General features: G+C 41.9%; 1 protein-coding gene across 1 annotated transcript; it reads left to right on the top strand.

Moving 5' to 3' along the window:
* c6h11orf65 (chromosome 6 C11orf65 homolog) lies at positions 1-24,542 on the top strand. Its single transcript, XM_055637018.1, has 10 exons — positions 1-544; positions 962-1,065; positions 5,527-5,713; positions 11,868-11,960; positions 13,322-13,375; positions 15,078-15,293; positions 16,465-16,601; positions 18,526-18,696; positions 19,485-19,540; positions 23,683-24,542. Exons 2-9 carry the CDS (start codon positions 1,031-1,033, stop codon positions 19,537-19,539), a joined length of 948 nt encoding a protein of 315 aa, XP_055492993.1. The 5' UTR covers positions 1-544; positions 962-1,030; the 3' UTR covers position 19,540; positions 23,683-24,542.
* The last annotated feature ends 1,686 nt before the right edge of the window (positions 24,543-26,228 follow it).

A 26,228-nucleotide genomic window follows, 5' to 3' on the forward strand; every position in this document is an offset into this window, starting at 1 on the left:
GTTGCTCCAGCATTTTGTATCTATCTTCCGTGTAAACCAGCATCTGCAGTTCCTACACACCCTACCCACTGAACTCCAGCACTTTGTGTCCCTTTTTTTCGGATTGGTAAATCGGATTCACCGTTAATCTTGTTGCAAACCTGCTGGGTTTAATACATGCGGCAGAAAAAATACATTTCAAAACCACGAATCTAGGGAAATTTTGGAAATAACTATTAATAATAAATCCTAATATTTTTGGTAATCATTCCACTTTTTAAGGCACTTTGGAAAGAGCCGGCGAGTGCAAGGCTGAGTAACAGAGGACAATGCTGGGAAGGGGCAATTTGTGCAGAAAGGAACCGTAGATGCATCTCTACAGGACAGACTGACAGTATGTGACTTGCTGTGAGCGCCGCCTCGTTGACATTCCCCGCCCTCCCCGCTAGCGCCGTCAGTGACGGCATTGCCGGGGTAACCATAACGACGGGACGCTCCTCGGTAGCGCTGCAAATACACTCGCCCTCGGCAATGTGCTGTCGTTATCCTCCTACAAATAACACAGGTATAGCATTAAATATGCACTTTGTTTCATTTTGCTGAAGCATACCATGTTTATGTCCATACGATCATACGTTCCAAGTGCAGAATTAGGCCATTCGGCCCATCAAGTCTACTCTCTGCCATTCAATCATGGCTGGTCTATCTTTCCCTCTCAACCCCATTCTCCTGCCTTCTCCACATAACCCCCGACATCCTTCCTAATCTATCAATCTCCACCTTAGAAATAGACATTGGCATGGAACAATGTCACAAATAATTTGGATTTATATAAAATGTATTGATAATATCATCAGTGATTGAAATCCATTCCATAAATGTTTCATTGCAAATTAACACCAGGTATTTCCCCCAATTGATGTAATGTTTAAAAAAAATTGTGATTGTGTTATCAGTTATTTAAATATCTTATATTCATTAGATATCGAAAATTATGGAATTTTTATAATAATTACTAATATAATGAAGTCATCCTTGAAGTAATCACAACATGAGTGAAGAGGTAGCACAATCTAACAGTGGCCGGTAAGAAACAATTTTAACATTTTAGGCATCATTAGAATAAAATGTTATAGTGGATCTATTATCTTAACGAATCATTCATAACCCATTTGTGGATACTTATATAGTTTTTAAACCTGACCTTCCAAATAAAAATTAAAAAAATGAATCAAGCATGGATCCCTGGAGAAAATCTGGCAGATTAATTTTAATCCCGATAAATGTGTGGTGCCTATGTGTGAAGACAACATCAACTGTGTGTCCATGACTGGAGTAGTGTTTTGAGCAAGTACAATTCACGTTTTCAATCGAATGAAAAAGTAATTACATTTGGTGCTCTGCTAGATAGTTTACGGAAGCCCAGAGTCTCCATTTATAATTTATAACATGTGGCAGTCTATAGGTACACTTGAAATTAGTGGCTAATAGAAAATAATTAGGAAAAGTCCCAGAAAATACATTTGATAAATTGGTGAATGATGAGCAATTGTGGCTTTCAGAACTTGCTTAACCAGACATTGGAGTGGAATTTCCCAATACTTTTCTGTAATTGCTGTTATGCTTTTTTTCCTTTGATTGTTTTCCCAACCCAGAAAGTTAGGTAACATTGTGTACCGAATGGTGGAGTTAGGGTGGGGTGCAAAATTGAGCTGAAGGTGTGTAGAAATTGCTTAATGGCAGGATAAGTATAAATCTGCTTATCGTTTCCTGTCCTTATTCACATGTTTTGTTTAAATACCTGCCCATGGAATACATGAAGAATCGATAATTCAAAACCTAAAGCCTTTTTCTTAATGCATTGATCAATTGATAAGATTAAGCTTAATAACAATTTTAAACAACTTAAGTTTTTATTTGTGTTTGTAGTATTTTACCTTAGAGTGGGGTAATGGTTGAAATACCTACCTTTTATTTATACATATTCCAAACAAAGATAAACAAAAACATTGTGTACAAATGACACAAATAGATTTTAAATTTCCAATCCTAGTCCAAACAGATGAACTGAACGATGAACACAATTCTTCATTCATAGATGCACCCACTGGGCATTTCACCCACTTATTTATCATGCACCCACTGAGCATTTCCAGCATTTTCTTTTTCATTCTAATTCTATTATCTGTACTTGCACTTATTCTTACCAGAGCTGAGCTACTCAGATTTACATTTAAATGGGCCCATGTGTGTACATTTTAGAATCTGGGAAGAGTTGATGGGAATATGGGAAGAACAGATGATTGTAGGATTAGTGCGAATCAGGGCCGGATTTACATATAAACTAGACAAGTTTAGCTTAGGGCCTTGAGATCTAGGGGGGCCTACTCTCCTCGCTGCCTCACCGACCAACCGCCCACCGGGACCTCCTACTCTTTGCCCACTGACACTGGCCACTCCACCGCCCTCCAGCAGCCCGCAGCCGTCGCCTTACCTGCAGCCTGGACTCAGCACCGGGCCTGAAGCTTCCACGCTACTGATTCCCACTCCCCTGGGTTTGACTGCGCTGGGTCCTAGTGCTATGCCCCCCCCCCCCAACCCTGGTAATCTCAGTGGCTGTTCCACTGGGTCTTCCCCATTCCCCCTCAAACCATGTGACCCCAGCTCTTCCCCACCCACACTACAGTCCTCATACCCCCCTCCCCCCTGACCACCCACCACCCCTCCATCAGACATCGCCTTGGCCTCAGTCCACACCTGCCTTCCACCGGCCCCAACCCCCATCCCTGCCACAGGCCCAACACTCCAGAGCTTCAGACGGCGATCCAGGTAAGGCATCGCCCGCTCCGCAATGAATCCAATATGTATTTTAAAACCAACTGTTTAATGACAACATACGGTAGGATTTAAAAGAGTCACATTGTCACTGTCGGGTAGTCATGGTCCTCTAGTCATGGCAGTGGGGGTTTGGGAGGGGGGCCACACAAGTAAAATAGCTTAGGGCCTCTCTTTATCTAAATCCGGCCCTGGTGTGAATGGTAGTTGATGGTCAGTGTTGAGTCATTAGGCTGAAGTGTCTGTTTCCGGCTGCATGACCAACATGCTTTGACTCTACATTTATGAAAGGATGCATAACCAGCATATTGTAATCAAGAGAAGGAGACATGTTCAAGATTACCACTCATGTCTTGCAAATAGCAATAAGGTACAGGTCCTCTTTTTGATGATTCCCCTCTTTCAAGGCCTGACAAAGTCACACACACTGAATAAAACATTAATGTTGTATGTTCTAAAGAAATTATGCAACAGTATACAATATAAGCAATTCTAAAGTAGGCATCAATATAGGAAATCAGGGAGGGTCTGGCAGTAGCACAGGGTAAAAACAGAGGCACAAGAATGAAGAGCTTTATGAAACAACCAAAGCACACATTAGTCATAATTGAGTTCATTGCATCCATTAATATACCAAATACAGTACATGTATAATTGCAGTTACAAGACCACTTGATTTTACTAAAATTAACAGAGGCTAATTGACTGTTGATATCCAAGTGTTTGGCTATTTTTCCTCAGTATCTCTTCCCATGGCGTAGTATTATTTTTTCAAGATAATGAACTTATTAATACATAAATGCTGCTTAATCTCATAAATGCAATATTTTACATTAATGGATTGTGTTGCTGATTTGAACAAACAGAAACACCATTAAAACAAATTTTTTTGGTTTAAATTATGGATGTATGGTTGCAAGGGAAAGTGCCAGGAGAGGGGGTGGTTTGGGTGAGAAGGTGCGAATTGACCAGGGAGTTACGGAGGGAGCGGTCTCTGCGGAAAGCAGACAGGGGAGGATGTGGCCAGTGGTGGGATCACGTTGGAGGTGGTGAAAATGTCGGAGGATTATTTGTTGTATGTGACGGCTGGTAGGGTGGAAGGTGAGGACAATGGGGATTCTGCCTTTGTTACGAGTGGGGGGATGGGGAGTGAGAGCAGAATTACAGGGTATAGAAGAGACCCTGGTGAGAGCGTAATCTATAGTAGAAGAGGGGAACCCCCGTTCCCTGAAGAATGAGGACCTCCGATGCCCTGGTGTAGAACACCTCATCCTGGGTGAAGATGCGGCGTAGACGGAGGAATTGGGAGTAGGGGATGAAGTTCTTACAGGAAGCAGGGTGGGAAGAAGTGTAGTCCAGATAGCCATGGGAGACACAGTTGAAATGTTGGAAGGCAAGATAGAAGGATTGAAACTAAAACTGAAGAATGCTGCAGCTAATAAGCATTTTTGTAGCAATATCAAAACCGACAAAAATGTGAGAAGATTGACAGGGCTTTCTTCAAAGGAAGACTTAGACAATCCATGTGAGTATGTGAAGCATAAAACAATGAAAATGCGATATTGGGAAGGGAAGAAAAAAGTCATCAGTACTAATGTATCAAGAACATTTAAACAATTGTCAAAGAAGTCTGGACCCAGATCAAGGATAAAATGGTACTCGTGTTGATGAAGCTGCTCCTTGGGCTGTCGATGGTGCTTTTCGTGACTTTCTTTGGACTCAGTGGTGGGGGTACATGTTCTAAAATATTCAATACTTGGATTAAATTCCAAGCCATCCAATAGAAACTCCTGATTTTATGGCCAGATCGTGATTTGATAAGATCCACGCAGCAGATAATAAATAAATGCCCAGCACTGAGATGCATTCTCGACTGCACAGAGATATTTATAGAACAACCACGGCATTCACAGTTGCAGGCTTTGACATGCTCCGACTGCAAGAAACACAAAACTGTGACACTATTGGTTACTATAAATTAGTATACAAACTGTTGGATTTTTTTCTGACAGTATGACAGTACTGAACTATACATTTAGTTTGTGAAGGCCCAGTGTAGTTGCATTTGCATAAACAATTTTAAGATCATTTTTTTTTTCAAGCAATAGTGACTATGATTATGTCGGGATCTTGTTTTGCATATCTGCTGTGTCGTTTTTAATCATTCTTCATGTACCAGGTAGATAAAATGTTGGGGGAAATCATAGTGCTTTGGAATTGCAAATAATTGATAAAAACATGCCAGATTAATATTTAGGAGGTGGCTTGTCATGGTCGCTGTACATGCGATAGAAGATTGCTTGCTAGCATTTTATGATACAAAGAACATGAAAACAGACCGAAAATTTTATTTTTACAGTTCCGCCCAATATGTAAACACAGTTTATACAGCGCTGTGTTCGCGATCACTTGCAACACTCTTTGTTAATCCCAAATGACCTTTGACAAATCCCATGATTCATTGCGTGAGCGAGATACAGAACTCACTTATGATACTAACTGGACAGATGGGAGCAGCAAAGATAATGTTTATGTATGCATATTTGTGAACTTACTCCATTTAGATAATATATAATTTATTCAGTACACCATTTGGAAAGTAAATCAAACAAAAATTATACATTACTCAGAGTTCAGGAAGATGTCTCAAAATTGCCTTTTGCAAATTGAGCTACTCATGGACTAATGTTAATTTCTTCATATTTTTTTAAGCAATTATGCATTCATATTTGGTGGACGTTATGAGGAAGAAGAGAGTCCTGCAAGCAGTAGTGCTGCCAGTGGACTATATGCAACCAAGATATATGTATGTGACATGGCAGCATCTGTGACGCAACAAGCAACTTTGAAATTAGAAAATTCAGCAAGAATAATACAAAGAGCATGGAGAAGGCATATCGTGAGTTTTATCATATGCTAAAATTGACAAAATGCACTGCAGTGATGATATGGTAAATATGAATATTTTTGAATTTTGTGCATATCAATATTGTGCCATAGAGGCATATGAGACTGTAGATGCTGGAGCCCGAAGCTAAGAAAAGGAGAAGCTGGAGGAGGAACTCAGCGGGCCATGAAGCATCTGTGGAGAGCAATGGACAGTCGACATTTTGGGTCACGGTCGAGATGGGGGGTCTTGAGCAGCTCTCTATTTGTTTTTGCTCCAATATTATGCCTGATGTGTCTTACCATATAACTGTAAATAAATTCTTAAAATATGTCAAAGTGCAAAGCATTTTAGTATGTCTTGAGAAATTATATGGCCGCTTTTAGCCGAAATTAATCACTTCTATGGCCGCTTCAACAGGGACAATCTAGAGACAGCCATCAAGACTGTGCTACCTGCCGATCACCAACCCCTCACACTCACCCCCTACGACGTGTACGTGGCACTGAGCAGGGTTAATGCACGTAAGGCTGCTGGCCCTGACGGCATCCCAGGGCGCGTGCTCAGGGCCTGTGCTACACAGCTGACAGACGTCTGGACTGACATCTTCAACCTGTCACTTGCCCAAGCAGTTGTCCCCACTTGCCTTAAAACCACCTCCATCGTGCCAGTGCCAAAACACTCCACTGCGGCAAGCCTCAACGACTTCCGCCCAGTTGCACTTACCCCCATCATCACCAAGTGCTTCGAGAGGCTGGTCCTGGCACACCTCAAAAGCTGCCTACCCCCCACACTGGATCCCTATCAGTTTGCCTACAGCAAGAACAAGAGTACGGAGGATGCCATCTCAACGGCACTTCACTCCGCCCTCTCCCACCTCAACAACAGAGACACTTACGTAAGAATGCTGTTCTTCGATTACAGCTCAGCATTCAACACCATTATACCATCAAAACTGATCACCAAACTCGGTAACCTGGGCATCGACCCCTCCCTCTGCAACTGGATACTGGACTTTCTAACCAACAGACCCCAGTCTGTAAGGTTAGACAAGCACACCTCTTCAACCCTCACCCTGAACACCGGCGTTCCTCAGGGCTGTGTGCTGAGCCCCCTCCTCTACTCCCTCTTCACCTATGACTGCACACGTGTACATGGTACTAACACCATCATCAAGTATGCAGATGATACAACGGTGATTGGCCTCATCAGCAACAACGATGAGCTGGCCTACAGGGAGGAGGTCCAGCACTTAGCAGCATGGTGCGCTGACAACAACCTGGCCCTTAACTCCAAGAAGACCAAGGAGCTCATTGTAGACTTCAGGAAGTCCAGAGGCGGCACGCACACCCCCATCCACATTAACGGGACGGAGGTGGAACGTGTTTCTAGCTTCAGGTTCCTGGGAGTCAACATCTCCGATGACCTCTCTTGGACCCACAATACCTCTACTCTGATCAAGAAGGCTCATCAGCGTCTCTTCTTCCTGAGGAGACTGAAGAGACTGAAGAAGGTCCATCTGTCTCCTCAGATCCTGGTGAACTTCTACCGCTGCACCATCGAGAGCATCCTTACCAACTGCATCACAGTATGGTATGGCAACTGCTCTGTCTCCGACCGGAAGGCATTGCAGAGGGTGGTGAAAATTGCCCAACGCATCACCGGTTCCTCGCTCCCCTCCATTGAGTCTGTCCAAAGCAAGCGCTGTCTGCGGAGGGCGCTCAGCATCGCCAAGGACTGCTCTCACCCCAACCATGGACTGTTTACCCTCCTACCATCCGGGAGGCGCTACAGGTCTCTCCATTGCCGAACCAGCAGGTCAAGGAACAGCTTCTTTCCGGCGGCTGTCACTCTACTCAACAACGTACCTCGGTGACTGCCAATCACCACCCCCCCCCCCGGACACTTATTATTATTTATTCAAATCGTTTGCTATGTCGCTCTTCCAGGGAGATGCTAAATGCATTTTTGTTGTCTCTGTACTGTACACTGACAATGACAATTAAAATTGAATCTGAATTGAATCTGAATCTGAATCTGAATCGATATATGACCATTCAGTTTCTTCATTGACACACTTTCCATATATCCCCTAAGTGCTCCCACTCACCACAGAAGGAAGCTAGCACTACACCCTTCCCAATTAAGCCAGTGCTAACTGTAATTACCATATCATGGGTACGTAAGTACGCATACATCAGGGGTCTCCAAACTATGGCCCATGGGCCACAACTGGTCCGCCACGAGATTTTATCCGGCCTGCAGCAAGCTCAGCGCAGGACGGAGCGTATGTCAGTTAGGCGTCGAGTCGATTCGAGTCAGGGAGCAGGCGGCCCGGAACTGCTCATAGTGTTGTTACAAAGTAGGTCCCAAGCAATTACAGGGTCGCCGTGAAGAAGGGTGCAATGTGGGGTGTTGGGGGGGGAAGGTTGTTCGGCGGCGTCCAAAATGGGTTCGGCGACGGGGGCGATGTTCGGCGGCGTGGCAACGGTCAGAATGGGTCGGCGGCATGGTATAACGTGTGATCATTCCTCTCTGCCCTCTCTCTCTCACCTCTCTCCCCTCTATGCCCTCTCTCTTTGTGTCCCTGTTTTAAAAGCAATTTCCGCCCATGGTGGGGGAAGATGCTGGAGTCAATTATAAAAGATGAAATAGCGGCACATTTGGATAGCAGTAACAGGAACGGTACGAGTCAGCATGGATTTACAAAGGGGAAATCAGGCTTGACTAAGCTTCTGGAATTTTTTGAGGAAGTAACTAGGATAATGGACAAGGGAGAGCCAGTGGATGTAGTGTACCTGGACGTTCAAAAAGCATTTGATAAGGTCCCACATAGGAGATTAGTGGGCAAAATTAGAGCACATGGTATTGGGGGTAGAGTACTGACATGGATAGAAAATTGGTTGGCAGACTAGTGGGGTACCGCAAGGCTCAGTGCTAGGACTGCAGTTATTTACAATATACATTAATGATTTAGATGAAGGGATTAAAAGTAACATTAGCAAATTTGCAGGTGACACAAAGCTGGGTGGCAGTGTGAACTGTGAGGAGGATGCTATGATGATGCAGGGTGACTTGGACAGATTGGGTGAGTAGGCAGATGCAGTTTAACATGGATAAATGTGAGGTTATCCACTTTGGTGGCAAAAACTGGAAGGCAGATTATTATCTGAATAGTGTCAAGTTAGTAAAAGGGGAAGTACAACAAGATCTGGGTGTCCTTGTACATCAGCCACTGAAAGTAAGCATGCAGGTACAGCAGGCAGTGAAGAAAGCTAATCCTGTTTAAGCTAAATTAGTCATCATAACGAGAGGAGTTGAATATAGGAGCAAAGAGGTCCTTCTGCAGTTGTACAGTGCCCTGGTGAGACCACACCTGGAGTATTGTGTGCAGTTTTTGTCTCCAAATTGGAGGAAGGACATTCTTGCTATTGATGGAGTGCAGCGTAGGTTTACAAGGTTAATTCCCAGGATGGCGGGACTGTCATATGTTGAAAGAATGGAGCAACTGGGCTTGTATACACTGGAATTTAGGATGAGAGGGATCTTATTGAAACATATAAGATTATTAAGGGATTGGACATGCTAGAGATAGGAAACGTGTTGCCAATGTTGGGGGAGTCCAGAACCAGGGGCCACAGTTTAAGAAAAAGGGGTAGGCCCTTTAGATCGAAGATCAGGAAAACCTTTTCACCCAGAGAGTTGTGAGTCTGTGGAATTCTCTGCCTCAGAAGGCAGTGGAGGCTGATTCTCTGGATGCTTTCAAGAGAGAGTTAGATAGAGCTCTTAAAGTTAGCGGAGTCAAGGGATATGGGGAGAAGGCAGGAACGGGGTACTGATTGTGGATGATCAGCCATAATCACAGTGAATGGCGGTGCTGGCTCGAAGTGCAAAATGGCCTGCTCCTGCACCTATTGTCTATTTTCTATTGCGATCATTTTCAGGACAACTCATGAAACAATGACACAATGATAAAACACTTCCTGTCATGCACTTATTTGGATTAAATATTTCTTCCCCACCCAACTCTGGGCTTGCAGCAAACACTAACTAAAGACCAACCCTGATATCAATAAAACACGTGGGAAAGACAGAGGTCTGGTGAACTAGCCCTACATTTAAGAAGACCAATGTTAGCACTATACTAAGACTTCTCCTTATACCTCCCACTAAATTTTGTCCCCTACCTCTGAACATCAGGTCATTGCCTCCCAATCACTGAGCTCAAGAAATCTACCCTCCACAGCCTCCAGCCTTTAACTCCCACTGCACTGCACTGCCTACTTCTGCCTCAAGACCCACAAGTAGCATTGTCCTGATTAAGCCATTATTTCAGCCTGCTTTCCTACCTTGACTTCCCTACTCTTTTCCCCATTTCTATTTATTTCCATATTACATCTCATGGCTACCACCACTTTGATAGTTCCAGGTGCCAATAGGTCAATCCTTACCATAGAATTCCCTTCCCTCTACACCATCCCATAATAGGATGGTCTGAGATCCCTTCACTCCTTACTTGAACATCAGCCAAACCATTCCTCTTCCACAACTGCTCTCCTTCACCTGGCTGAAACCATTCATACATTGAACAATTCCTCCGTCAATTCCACTTACTTTCTCCAGATCAAAGACACACAATCAGATCCCTTTACAGCAGATAAGTACTAAATGTGACAGAAGGCAGTGGTCACAACACACTAAAGATCATCAGAGGTCACAATGGAAGAGACCATCCCATTTAGGACAAACTGGTACCTTTTCAGAGGATTACTGTCAAGGTTGCTTGATGAAAGTAGATGTATGGTCAATACATTGACATCACAGGTCAGCAACAGGTCTTGAGACCAATCAAGAGCAGATCTAGACACAAGGAACTGCAGATGTTGACTATAAAAAAAGACATAAAGTGCTGGAGTAACTCAGCGGATCAGGCAGCATCTCTGGAGAACATGGAAGAACAAGGATAGGCAATGTTTCTGGCCAGGATCCTTCTTTCAGATTGATTATAGTGGGTGGGGAGAAAGGGAGAGAGATGGGGGCAGGACTAGGGTTGCCAACTGTCCCGTATTAGCTGGGACATCCCGTATATTGGGCTAAATTGGTTTGTCCCATACGGGACCGCCCTTGTCCCGTATTTGACTGCTACTATTCAGGTCGAGGGGACTGTCCGGTTCGGAATGCCGCATCCGACCCCGCCTCACCTGTCCCGATGTAGTGCAGCCCATGGAGTGCAACAGCAGCATCTCACCCGTGGCCCCGTCGGTCGGTCTCCCGATCAGCTGACTGACCTTCGGACTTTCGCTTACCGCCGACACCACCACCCCTCTTTCTCATTGCCGATCATCAGTTCATGATGAATGGGGTGCCGGACTTGCACGCGACTCCTCAGCTGGCCCACCAGCTGGGCTTTGTGTGCAGTCCAGCACCCGGGCCAACTCATCATTCACCCACCATAGCCGAGTTGGTCAACGAATTGCCGTCGGGAATTTGTCCCTTATTTTGACCTTTTGTCCCTTATCTGGGAGTGAGAAAGTTGGCAACCCTAGGCAGGACAAAGGCTGGCAAATGATAGATGGATACAAGTGAAAGAGGGGATGTGTTTGATTGGTAGATGGTTGGACAAAGGCCAGAGGTGAAAAGACAAAAAGTGTAAGATAAGGAGACAAGGATAGATGAGGCACAAAATGTGAATCCAGAAAAAGGAATCGACGTGGAAGAGGAGGCGGATGAGGTGAAATGGGGGGATGAAAGGGGGGGGGGGGGGGGGGGGGGTAGGTAGGAGAAATGGGTAGCATCTAGGTGGAGCACCTAAAATTGGAAAATTCAATTTTCATACCGTTGGTTTTTTAAGCTAACCAAGTGGAAGATGAGGTATATCAGGACGAGACCCATGACAATCTTTTGACCCAAGTATCTGGAACACTTCATGCCAATGTAAAGCACGCAGAATCTGGAAGGTTATTTTGTTTTTCCCTTTGATTTCCCATTATTAAAGGAGGCATGTTCCTGAAATGGCTGTGAGCTACAGTCACTATGTGCATTTGGTGAAATTAAATATGTATTCTATATTTAAATGTTTGCACATTATTATCTGATATTTCTTGTTTTGAGAAACATGCATTATTTTTTACTCATGAATATAATTATCATGATTTTCTGTTTGTAGGACATGCAGCTGTTTAAGCATTACAGGAATATGATTAATTTCAGAAGGAAAGGAAACCCTAAGTTCATGATGAAATGTATTAACCCTATTGAGGTAAGGGAAAAGATGTATTACTAAAACATTCATATTTTCTCACATGGGTCTTTTTAAATTCAACCCAGCAGGCTGTGAAGTGTATGGAAAACTGATATATATCTTTGCTTTAGCAGTGAATCATTTGTGCTCTTACCCCTACCTCCCCCCGCAATGGTTCATGCCAAATATATGCAAAATAAAAATGTTTTGCTGTGTTTTTGTTTGTCTGATTATTATGAATCATTGCTCTAGTTGCAGCGAGCATAATGATCGCAATGTGCAAACCAAGGTACACGGTGCAATCTAAACGAGGCCCATGGCAGATCATTACTGAGGGTGGGGTTGTGGTTAGGGTTGCAGAGTGGTTCAGGAGCCTAGTGGGTGATGGGATGAAGCTGTTTTTGAACCTGGAGGACGTGGTTCTCAGACTCCTGTATCTATTTCCCAAAAGAAGTAGTGAGATGAGTATGTGGCCAGGGTGGTGTGGATCTTTGATATTAGCTGACTCAGAGATTGAGCGGCATAGTGTTGCAGCGGTAGATTTGCAGCATTACTGCACCAGAGACCCAGGTTTGATCCTGACTATTAGTGTTGCCTGTATGGAATTTGTACGTTCTCCCTAAAACTGTGTGGGTTTTCTCCGGCTGCTCTGGTTACCTGTCAAACTGCAAAGATGTACAGGTTTGTAAGTTAATTAGTTTCTGTAAATTGTAAATTTCTCTTAGTGTGTAGGATAGTCCTAGTGTAGGGGGTGATCGCTGGTGTGGACTCGGTAGGCCAAAGGGCCTGTTTCCATGTTGTATCTCTAATGTACTAAAGCTGCCTTTTTGAGGCAGCGCTTCCTGGAGATCCTTTCCATGGTGGGAAGGCCAATACCTGTGATGGACCAGACAATGTTCACCACTTTCTGCAGCCTCCTTCGTTCTTGGTCGTTGGAGTTAACGAACCAGGTCATGATGCAACCAGTTAGTATGCTCTCTACCATTCGTTTTCAATTGTTTTCACCCAACAAACAGCTAACGATGGCCTGTTTCCTTTATCATTGTTACTTTTTTGCATTTCTTTCATTCATTGTTCTTTATCTCTCTACATCATCGTCTATATCTTTCGTTTCCCTTATCCCTAACCAGTCTGAAGAAGGGTCTCGAACCGAAATGTCACCCATTCCTTCTCTCCAGAGATGCTGCTTGACCCACTGAGTTACTCCAGCTTTCTGTGTCTATCTTCAATAGGGATGGATTGTTTTAGTTGCAAATGGTTTGCAAATAGAAATGCAATTTGCGCAAATCACCAGTGGAAGGTTGAGAAAAATCTATCAATGAGAAATTTGTAAAGTTGCCATTGTCTAATCTAAATCCATTGCTCCTATACATTCACAGGCAGACTTACTGGACAGTGCTGCTGGAGTTCATGTGCGATTCAGACTGGGGGGAGTAAGTCATTTTTGTTAGCATTAATTGAAATGAATACTATTTTTGCCCATGCATACTCAGTACTGTCGCCTTTTAGGCATTATGTGTGTGTGTTTGTGTATGAAAATTGTTCAATTAGAATTCTGCACTAGTAAATAGCCGCCTCTCATTTTATGCAGGGGTTATGTTCCTGAAAAGCAGTGCATTTATCAAAAATACCTAAATTAAAAATATTTTTACCATCGGAATGTATGTAAATGGTACAGATTAGGGGAAAATATGACCAGTAGCCCACACCTTGGTGTTTGAAAATAAATGAACTAGTAAGAATTTTTTTACATAGCTTTTGAGAGCATGGGGTTTGCAGAATGATACACAAGCACTGATTTTAATTTAAGTAGTCTGAAGAATGGTCTCAACCCAAAATATCACCTATCCATGTTCTCCAGAGATGCTGCCTGACCGGCTGAATTACTCCAGCACTTTGTGTCTTTCTTTGGCATAAACACGCATCTGCAGTTCCTTATTATTACACTGCAGCCTTGTTAGGCATTACCCCCTCCCCCTAACAGTAAGGTGTAACGTTCCTTAGAGGCCTTGAAGCCAGGTGCCGTTTTGTCCTTGCGAGAGAGAGATTACACATGAATGGAAAATGTGCTCATCTTGAACAAATTCACTCAATAATAAGTGATTTCTACACAGTATGACTTCAGTGGGGAACTTCATCTGTCTTCAATCACAGAAAATTGTGTTTTTATGTGATTTTCCTTTTGTTTGAATTAATAGGAACGGCTGGTATTTCAATACTAATTGCAGTTGAAATTCCCATCAGTGCTACAAAACAGAAATGTGTTCCCTACCAATATAAAAAGTAGTATTTTCTTTATCTAGGTAACCATATATATCACCTTTTTTTTCTATCATTCACATAAAACCTCAGCTTATGACACAAATTTCTGAATATATTTGGCTTGAAACAGAAAACAGCCCTGGTCACAATTCTTTGTTGTGCGTGTGCACGCACGCACACATGTGCACAAGGGCACACTCATACGCACACACTCAGAGCCACACGGACATACACATGCAATGCAACAGATACATGCACATGCACAAACATGCACACACTCATACGGACACAGAAACACACACGTAATGCAACAGTTACACGTACGCACACATGCACACACACAAGGGCACACCAATACGCACACACTCAGAGCCACACAGACACACACACGCAATGCAACAGATACACGCATTCACACATGCGCACACAAGGGCACACTCATATGCACACAGAAACACACAGACACACACACTCAGAGCCACACAGACACACACACGCAATGCAACAGATACACGCACGCAAACATGCACACACCCAAGGGCACACTCATACGCACACAGAAACACACAGACACACACGCACACACACAGAAACACACACACACACGCACACACACAGAAACACATAGACACACACACGCAATGCAACAGATACATGCACGTACATGAGCGCACACACACGCTTTTATACAAACACAATGCAGAATCCATGATTCTATAAAGTTCTCATTTGCACTGTTATCTGTTGTTGTGCATTATTCTCCACATTATCAAATTTGATAGCATCCATTTGTACCAGTGTTTAGAAATAGTTGCTTTCACATTTTCCTAATGTAATTCAATCTAAATTGATTCTTCATGTTCTGATTTATAGGAAACATTTCCTCCAAAAATCTACTACAAAATATTCACGCACCGCCCGATTGTGGATTTGTGTGCAAACAGTCCTAAAGACTATACCAATCCTGCAGCGAAACAGAAAGTCCCCAGGCAAGTTCATAACCATGATCTTGTCAAAACTCAAGAAGTTGATCGTAGTGGATGGTACAAACGAAAAGAGAATAATGATTGGAGAAGTCTTTCAGACAAGGTAAAAAAGTACTAACCATTTTCCTGAGATATGATGTTTATAGTTGCACATATGTACATAAAATGAATCTTGAGGTTGGTGGCCCTTAACTATTGCCAAAAACAGAGCACTTAAAACAAATGCTGCCGCAGAGCGCAGAATTAGGTAATCATTGATATTTCAAGATTGTGGTGTTGTAACCTGTTACAGAGAGAGTTATCCAAGAAGCAATTTGATACGAGGATGAGATTTCAAAAAATAGATCATTACATAAAGCCACATCGCGTGTGGGAATGGTGGGTGAACACATCTTGTTGTGAATTAGATTTACTTTTTTTACTTTAGAGATGCAGCACAGAAACAGCCCCTGAGTCTGCCTCGACCAGCAATCACCCCTTACACTAACACTATCCTACACGCCAGAGACAATTTACAATTTTACCAAAGCCAATTCACGCACAAACCTGTACGTCTGCGGAGTGTGGGACGAAACCGGAGCATCCGGATTAACCCATGGGTCACAGGGAGACTGTACAAACTCCATACAGAGAGCACCCGCAGCCAGGATCGAACCCTGGTCTCTGGTGCAGTAAGGCAGCAACTTGTGCCATTGTGCGGCCCTGATGATTGACAGAGTTTGGGATAATCGTAATCTTATGAAGATGGAAGTTGGCCAGGAGTGTATTTGAATAGTCAGGTATAATAGTAATGAAGGCAACTTATAAAGTATAAAAATAGATGAGAATTAAGGAAAACTAATATGGGGGAACAATGCAACACAAGAAGAATATTTTAAAATATATTTACCTATAGGATGTAGATAATAATGCTGGAGAAACTCAGCAGGTGAGGCAGCATCTATGGAGCGAAGGAATAGGTGACGTTTCGGGTCGAGATCCTTCTTCAGACCTTTAGGATGGTCTGTTAAACAAAAAACACGAGTTTGTTGAATTGCATTAATCATGTAGGTTGGGCTTTTCAGAATTAGATGATGCATTTGTTCAAAATTAGGTGATTGTGCTAGTCCATGATGTGTACGTCATATCCATTTTGTGACTCACTGAGGGAAGTCTCATTGAAAACCTTTAAGTTAATGTTATCCACAATATGATAAATTCTTAGTACTATTAATTTAAATATGGGAACATGGGAAATGTATCTGTTAATTAATTTCCGTTTGTGTCTTGGTCAGTACCTTGGAACCACCACAGATTACATGCAGTTTGAGCCAACCAGAAATACAACAGTATTTCATCATTGCGTAGCCCAGAGACGCCAAGATGTCAAGAGAAGGCAAAAACAGAGGAAAATTGAATGGATGAAAAAGATGTGAGTTTGAAGAAAAGTTGATGCAATTCCATTAGGATGAAGTCCTCCGTGGTAAAAGAAAATACAAGAGTGCTAGATTTTTCCTGCATCATAAAAACAATATTCAAACAAGGCTTTGTGTCAGCCACCAAAATCAAATTTTCATTCAACTTCAACAAAGCAATGTTTTGAAAGAAAATAGAAGCCAAAGAAGATGGGCCAGGCAGTGTATCGGAGATCATGGAAAGGCAATGTTTCAACCAAGTGTAGCCTAGGTGATCATTTTGCCAAACACTTGAGCATGGTCCATCCAAGACCAACTGGATCTCCAGGTTATTAATCACTTTCACTCCTCTTCCCATTCCCTTACTGAGGCCACATGCAAACTGGAGGAACAGGACCTCATATTCCACTTGAGTTATTTACAACCTAACAGTATGAACGTTGAATTATCCAATTTTAGGTAACTAACCTATAATCTCCGTCTTTTCCCCCTTCACATGTATCACATTATCTGCCAGACTTTGTCTTGCCCCCTCCCCCACTCTTCCAGCTTTCTCGCCTTCTTCCAACAATTAGTCTGAAGTAGGACCCTGACCTGAAATGACACCTATCCATGTTAGCATTTTCTGTCTTTTTTTGCAAATGCAACAATGAGAATTATAATGGGAATTAGATGTAAGATGCTACGGAACCACCGAGACAAAGAGGATAAAAGCTGTTATGTGCACAGGTTAATATACTGTACAAGCAGCTGTAAAGTTTTGTTGAGAATTGGTGTAAGGTCTCGCATCAATCGTTCAGCAGTTTTATCTCCCAAACTATTTCCATATATTGCTCTCACGAGCTTGGCCTTATACAGTATATCTCCAGTTATTTTATCATTATGTTATGAATGTTTTTAAACGTTCCCTGCCGTAGGGACAGGACAGTAATAAATGTACACCATTGCCTCGATTTCCTCAGGAGACTGAGGAAATTCGGAGTGTCTCCAACGACACCTACGAACTTCTACAGATGCACCCTAGAAAGAATACTATCAGCTTGCATCATAACTTGGTTTGGAAATAGCTCTACCAAGACCCCACAAAATTGCAGAGAGATATAGATGTATTCTAGTTCATCATACAGACCAATCTCCCTGCCATTGTCTCCATCTACACCATGTTGCCTCGGGAAAGCAGCCAACATAATTAAGCTTTCCCACACCATTCTTCTCCTCATTCCCATCAGGCAGATGATACAGAGAAGGGTCTCGACCTGAAACATCATCCATTCCTTGTCTCCAGAGATGCTGCCTGTCCCGCTGAGTTGCTCCAGCTTTTTGTGTCTATCTTATAGAAAACACAGAAGCTTGTTTTACATACAAAAGTGTGTGCCATCAGACTCAGGAACAGTTTCTTCCCCTCTGTTATCAGACTTCTGAATAGTCCTTCCATTAGCTTGGGTACAGCTCTGTTTTTCCAACCTGCCTCATTATGGACATTGGACTTTTTCTTTAGACTGTTTCGCTGCAATGCTGAGAACTATATACTGCACTCTGGTTTATTTCTTTTTGCCCAGCCTTTTGTACGTGTTTAGCTTGATTGTATACATCTATTGTCTGATTTGACCGGTCAACATGCAAACAAAAGCATTTTGCTATATCTCGGTACACGTGGCAATAATAAACCTAAACCATCCTCCACCCCACGGTTTCCAACAGAAAACCCCTACAGCTCTCAATATGTCTAGTATCTGACCAGCATTCAGGCTGCTACTACTAGAGTGATTCAAGCAGAGTAAATCCTGACAAATGATGTCACCCGTTTGGCCTTTCCTTGTTTAAAGAGAGGCCAATCACATTTGGATTGTTAAGTTAGGAGAAATATATCGCCAGTCTAGCAGTCACAATGTAAGCTGGAGAAAGGCTTTCTGTTCACCATGTCAATTTATTGCCTTCTAGGTACCGAGAGGGCATTCTGCAGGCTCAAACACAGGATCCAACTGCAGCTGTTTTAGTGCAAAGAGCAACAGAGGGAGTATTCAACAGTTTTGAACAATATGGCCCGAATGCAGTCCTAGACTGGGAAGTGGATGAGCTGATCGAATGGACCAATGCACTGAATTTTGAAAAGTAAATTAATTATATTTAATTTCAAATAAATAAATTACAGTTATAGCTGTTGGAGCTAGAGTTAGGTTCACAATATACATGTAAGGTTTGTCATTACAATATGCTTTACAGTCTGTACGGGTTAATTTGGGGTTTTACTCCACTTTCCTTCATGACATGCACTTTATAACTAAGCAGTGACACTGCAATCATTTTGGACTAAAATGATCATTTCATCAGTCTTGGGATATGAATATCACACTATTCCCTCACAGATGCTGCCTGATCTACTGAGTTCCTCCACAATTTGGTGTTTTGCTCAAGAATCCAGCAGTTTCAGGTGTCTCCTTTCTATTATATTTAGGAGTTATGGGGAGAAGGCAGGAGAATGCGGTTGATAGGGAAAGATAGATCAGCCATGATTGAATGGCAGAATAGACTTGATGGGCCAATAGCCTATTTCTGCTCCAATAACTTATGAACTTATAAAGCTATTTCCTGTTTCAAACCAAAGCAGTGGGATTCTTTTGTTTTGAAGCTTTCACACCGCACACTCATCCATAGCATCAGAACATTAATGTTCAGTCCTAAACATAAGTACTCTACGTGTTAAAAGTCTGAGGTATGCAGGGGTCATAAAGGTTGCCGGATAAGCAGTTAATTAAAAGCAGTGAGATAAATATAAAAATAAGCCCCCAAAAACAGTGTTTGCTTCTTAGTCTTTTTATATCTGTCAGAGTATAAATTATATTTCATAAAACACTATGAATAGAGAATCATTGATAAATTAAAAATTAATTATTTTTCAGATACTTAATGGACTGGATGGAAATTGCAAGTAGCAATTCTTCTGCGGTTTACTAAGGTACCTCTTTACTTGGATTCAGTATTTCCTGTATAAAAAAATAACATAGTTCTTGAGGAACTCATTGGGTCAGGAAACATTTGCAGAAAGAATATTCTGGCGATGTTTTGGGTCAGAATCTACTCCACCATTCAATCATGGCTGATCTATCTTTCCCTCTCAACCCCATTCTCTTACCTTCTCCCAACAATGTTTGACACCCTTATTAATCAAGAGAGGTGCCACAGATAATATTATCAATTAGCACTTACACTCTAATGACCTGATCACTGCTGCTCAGCTTGGGATCTGTTAGGATGCTCTGCCCACAACCTCTTTTCAGTTTGGTTCAAACATTGGCAACAAAGCTGAATTCCAGAGTTGACTATCCCTGATATCAAGGTAGACTTTGACTGCCTGTGGTATTAAGGATCTATCATAAACTTCAGTAGGAATCAAAGTAATTGCTCCACTAGCCAGAGACCTGCCTGGCACTTAGAGATGGCTGAGGTTGATAGTTTATCCTTTCAGTCCAGGATTTCCTCAGGACAGTGCCTTAGGCACAATCTGCTACATCAATGATCTTCATTCCATTATATCAAACATGGCTGATTGTATAGTCTATAGTTCCATTTGTGGCTCCTTAGATCATGAATCAATCAGAAATGTAACAAGCCCAGGACAGCATTCAGGCTTTGGCTGATGTGCTGAGACATTTGCCATCCTTGATAACTACATACTTTTATCATGAATGGGGCTTTTAGATCTCCCCATTCAATGTCATGGAATAGCATGTTGCTGGGGTTGAAGGGCTTGAGTTATAAGGAGAGACAAATAAGCTGGGACTGCTTTCCATGGAGCAGAGGAGGACAAGGGTTGACTTTACAGAGGTTCATAAAATCACGAGGGGCATAGGTAAAGGTAGAAAGTTACTGTTAATTCCCCAAGGTAGCGGAATTGAAAATTAGAGGGCTACAATGCTGAAAACTAGATTCTGCACTCTATATCTTCCCCTTAGCTCAACCCCTTGGACCTAAATTTTATTTGATTGTATTTATGTGTAGTATTATCTTTACTGATTGGATAGCATGGAAAGCAATGCTTTTCACTGTTCCTTGGGGTATATGATAATAATAAACCTGAACCTAAACCTGAACCTAGGCTTAAGTTGAGAGGCAAAAGATTCAAAGGGAGCTGAACCTTCTCTCCATTGACGAACTGTACACTGCAAGGGCCAGGATGCGAGCGGGTAAGATCATCTCTGACCCCTCTCACCCTGGCCACAAACTCTTTGAATCACTTCCCTCTGGAAGGCGACTCCGTACTGTCAAAGCTGCCACAGCCAACATAAAAACAGCTTTTTTCCACGTGTAATAGCTCTGCTCAATAACCAAAAATCTGTAGCCTCTTTTTGCTCTGGTATTTTATTTAATTCACATGTTTAATCGATAATGTTTTATTATTAATGTTTAATGTTTTATGTGTCATTCCTAACTGTCACTGTATGTCATGTTGTCACTTGCGGGCGGAGCACCAAGGCAAATTCCTTGTATGTGAATACTTGGCCAATAAACGTATTCATTCATTCATAAACGTATTAATTGATTCAAGGGTAAATATTTCATACAGAGGGTGGTGGATATATGGAACGAGTTGCCAGAGGATCTGTTAGTGGTAGATACAATTGCAACACATAAAAGACACTTGGACAGGTACATGGACAGGAAAAGTTCCGAGGGATGTGGGCCAAATACAGGCACAGGCACATGGTACAGGTACATGGAAAAGTATTGTACAGGAACAGTCTACACTGTCTATACTGAACATGATGCCAAGACCAACTCTTAGCTATCTTCACATAATCCACATCCCTTCATTCTCTGCATATCCAAGTGCCTGTGTAAAAGTCTCTTAAAAGTCTCTAAATTTCAAATCTGCCTCCACCACCACCCCACAGAGTACGTTCCAGGCACTCAATATCCTCTGTAAAAAACTTCACCTGCACACCCCCTTTAAAGTTTGCCCCTGCCACCTTAAAGTTTGCCCTCCAGTCTTTGACATTTCCATCCTGGGTAAAGGTTCTGACTGTCTACCCTGTCTAGGCCTCAAATGGGACTAGCTTAGGCAGGCATCTTGGTCGGCATGGAAAGGTTCTGCCGAAGGGCCTGGTTCCATATTGTATGAATCCGTGAATCTCTCTGGGTAGATGTTGGGCACTGAGTCATCATTGACCAGACATTTACCTGCATTGAAATACAGAAGCCATGAGATATAGACACAAAACTGCTGCTCTATTGCTCCATAACTGGTGAAGTTAAAGTCACAGCACAGAGCATTTGCAAATAAATATAATTCTTCCTTATGCAAAATATTGAACAGGGAACAATTGCTGGAATAATTCAACTATGATTCATCCTTTGGAATCAATGAACACAACATTAGGCAAACAAGAAACAATGTAAGATAATTAAATATCAATACTCCCCTGATACCTACAAGTGTCCTGCTGTTGACCGAAGAATTTATGCGCTTTGGACAGATGTAATTTGGTTTTAATTCTAGCATGCCATAAAGAATATACAAGCACAAAAATCATTAAACTTTCTCACAAAAGTACTGGATATTTTCTTTTTGAGGTAGGGCGATGAAGCAGTGCAGCTGGTAGAGCCACTGCTTCACAGCACCAGAGTCCCAGGATTCATCCTGATCTCGGGTGCTATCTGTTTAGAGTTTGCACGTTCTCTCTGACCACCCGGGTTTCCTCTGGGTGCTCTGGTTTCTTCCCACAAGCCAAAGATGTGTGGGTTTGTAGGCTAATCGGCCTCTGTAAATTGCCCCTGGTGTGTAGGGAGTGGATGAGAAAGTGCGATAACAGAACTAGTGTGAACAGTTTGTAGACACAAAATACAGGAGTAACTCAGCGGGACAGGCAGCATCTCTGGAGAAAAGGAATGGGTTAACGTTTCGGGTCGAGATCCTTCTTCAGACTCTATTCCTTTGATTTAAACCAGCATTTGCAGTTCTTTCCAAAACATAGTGTGACCAGTTGATCGATGGCTGGCATGGGCTTGGTGGGCTGAAGGGCTTGTTTCCATGCTATATCCCTAAAACTAAGAATGGATAAAACTGAAACTAAAGTATGTAACAGAAGAACAACTCCAGGATTCTTTTGAGTCTGTAGACTGGGCAATGTTCAAGGACTCAGCAATGGACTTGAACGAATACGCCACAGTCATTACAGACTTCATAAAGAAATATGTGGAGGACTGCATCTCTACAAAAACCTTCCAAGTGTTTCCCAATCAGAAACCTTGGATGAACTTTGAGATCCGCACTCTTCTAAAGACCAGACACAGGGCATTCATGTCCGATGATACAGCAGCCTACATGAAGTCCAGATACGACCTTGGTAAGGCCATCAAAAAGGCCAAAAGGGACTTCTGCTCCAAACTGGAGGATGAGACAGATGTTTGGCAGCTGTGGCGGGGCCTGAATGCAATCACCTCCTACAAGGCGAAACCAGGAGGCAGCTCGAATGTCGGTGAAACACCACTCGCTGACGAGTTCCCTCAAAAAGGCTGGCAGTATCATCAAAGACCCACACCATCCTGGCCACACACTCATCTCCCCGCTACCTTCAGGTAGAAGGTACAGGAGCCTGAAGACGGCAACAACCAGGTTCAGGAATAGCTACTTCCCCACTGCCATCAGGCTATTAAACCTGGCTCGGACAAAACTCTGATTATTAATAACCACTTTCTGCTATTTGCACTTTATCAGTTTATTTATTCATGTGTGTATATATTTATATCATGGTATATGGACACATTTATCTGTTTTGTAGTAAATGCCTACTATTTTCTGTGTGCTTAAGCAAAGCAAGAATTTCATTGTCCTATACAGGGACACATGACAATAAACTCACTTGAACTTGAACTTTCCCTTTGGATATTGTAATCCATTAGTTACCAATCTGTTTAAAGATTTCATTTTCTGTATATTGTAACCCAAAATGTATTTCCCAAATGCATTTTGTAAGTTTGCAATAGCCAAATAAGATGTATAATTGTAAGCTTAAAAAGCTAACGTCTTTAAATAAAGACTCTTAGAGACAAATATTAAAAAATCATGCATTAAATTCTGTTTTTTTAATTTATTTTTAGACGATCCTATCCCTCAGAGAATGGACTCGGCAGTCTTCTATTTGTAAAGCTCAACAAAGCACGAGGCAGTGCATTGCTCAGTACAGCTGTTAACCAAGAAGAAATCAATTGAAGAATCATCAAAAAGCTGTTCCAAGTATAAATTTACTTTTGAATAGTGAAATCACCTAAAATAACTTATTTTCTTGGTTGAACATTGATATAGCTGTGGTATTAAAGAATGACCAGGAATTATTTACCATGTGCTCTTGTGTATAATTTGTCATCAATTTACTTTTGTCAAAAGGTCTGGCTTCAAAAAATTGAGAAATTGGCTTCCTTAATGATATGTTATGTTATATCAGTGCCTGTTGTAATACTTGTTCATTATTACTTCATGGTTATTCTTCAAAATATTGCAATGGAACTTATGTGTGAAATGATTAAAGTAAATATATATTCTACCTTTGTTTTCAGACTGTACTAGCTTCCAGAAATTTGCTACTGTATTTGCAAAATAAACACAAAATGTATATGCCACCAAAACAGGCAAGTAGGTAAAAGTAGCAGTGAGTAAAGGTAAAAGTAGCAGGTTTTAAAAAACAAAAGTAGCAGGTTTTTAAAACAAAAGTAGCAGGTTTTAAAAACAAAAGTAGCAGGTTTTAAAAACAAAAGTAGCAGGTTTTAAAAGCCATTGGGCAGAGGCTCAACTCATCCATGCCAACCAAGATGGCCCTCCAAGCTAATCCAATTTGCCTGCACCTGGCCAATATCCCTCTAAATCTTTCTTCTCTATGTACCTGTCCACATGTCTTTTAATTGTTGTTATTGTGTCTGCTTCAACTATTTCATCTGGAAGCTAATTATATATATTCACCACACTCGGTGTGAAAAGGTTGGCACTCAGATTTCTAGTAAATCTTTTCCCTCTCACCTTAAACCTATGCCCTGTAATTCTTGATTTACCTATCCAGGGATAAAGACACCGTGCTTTCTTGCTGGGTATTCCCCTCGTGATTTTATAACCCTCTATAATATTCTTTGGTCTGAAGAAGGGCCTTGACCCGAAACATCACCTATTCCTTTTCTTCAGAGAGCTACCTGACCTGCTCAGTTACTCCAGCATTTTGTGTCCATCTTCGGTGTAAACTAGCATCTGTAGTTCCTTCCTACACAACCTCTCTATTGCTCAGGCCGTTGAACCCTGGCAACATCTTCATAAATCTCTGCATTCTAACCGAACCCATCTCCAAAACCCTGGACCTATGACTGTAAATGGATCTGATCATAGATCACATTCATTCAGGATATCTGACAAAACATCCTCCAAGATAGTTCTAAACATTGGTTCAAGGATGCATTCTCAGTCCCTTACTATACAGCCTACACATCTACGACCTGTGTAACCAATATATATTCTCTAACTCCATTTACAATTTTGCAGATGACACCACTATAGTGGGCCGGATGGAAAACAATTAAGACACAGCATACAGGAAGGAGATGGATAGATAGATAGATATAATTTAGATATAATTTATTGCCACACAACCAGGGTCGGTGTAAATTTGGGTTGTCAGCAGCAGTACAATAATAAAGAACACACAACCACAATAAAACTGTAACACAAACATCCTAGTAACATGGTGTTAAGAGTGCAACCTTTCCCTTGTTGTCCACAAAATGAAGGAGCAATCATTGATATTAGGCAGCAGGGTGAAGTACACACCCTAGTCTGTATCAATAGCGCTAAAGTGGAGATTTGCAAACGTTTCAAGTTCCTAGGCTAAATATAACCAACAATATAATGCTAAGGCACTGGAATATTGTGAGCAGTTTTGGGCCCCATATCTGAGGCAGGATATGCTAGCTTTGAGAAGATCTAAAGGAGATTTACCAGAATGATCCCAGGAAAGCTAGGTTTAACATATGATGAGCACCAGGTCTGTACTCGCTGGAATTTAGAAGGATGAGGGGAGAGCTCATTGAAACTTACAAAATAGTGAAAGGCTTGGATAGAGTGGATGTGGAGAGCATGTTTCCACTAGTTGGAGAGTATATGATTAGAGGCCATAGTCTCAGAGTAAAAGGATGTACCTTTCAAAAGGAGATGGGAGGAATTTCTTTAGTCAGAGGATGATTAATTTGTTGAATTAATTGCCACAGATGGCAGTGAAGGGTGTAGTAAGGGTGTCAGGGATTATGGGGAGAAGGCAGGAGAATGGGGTTGAGAGGGAAAGATAGATTGGTGTAGTAGACTTGATGGGCCGAATGACCTAATTTTGCTTCTATAACTTATGAGCATGAACAATTTGTCCCATTCAAACACATTGATATTATGGCCAGGAAAGCACACAAACACATCTAATTCATCCGAAAATGAAGGACATTTTCATGTCTCCAACAACTCAAAAATTCGACAGATTAATCATATAAAACATACTATTGAAATACATCACAGCTTGGTATGTCCCCATGTATGGTATAATTTGCCAAGATCGCGCGTTTCTAACAGTATATTTATGCATGTGACGAGAATAAATTAACCTGCAAAAATACATTTCAGA

Source organism: Leucoraja erinacea, chromosome 6 (genome assembly GCF_028641065.1).
Source record: "Leucoraja erinacea ecotype New England chromosome 6, Leri_hhj_1, whole genome shotgun sequence".
Classification (NCBI taxonomy): domain Eukaryota; kingdom Metazoa; phylum Chordata; class Chondrichthyes; order Rajiformes; family Rajidae; genus Leucoraja; species Leucoraja erinaceus.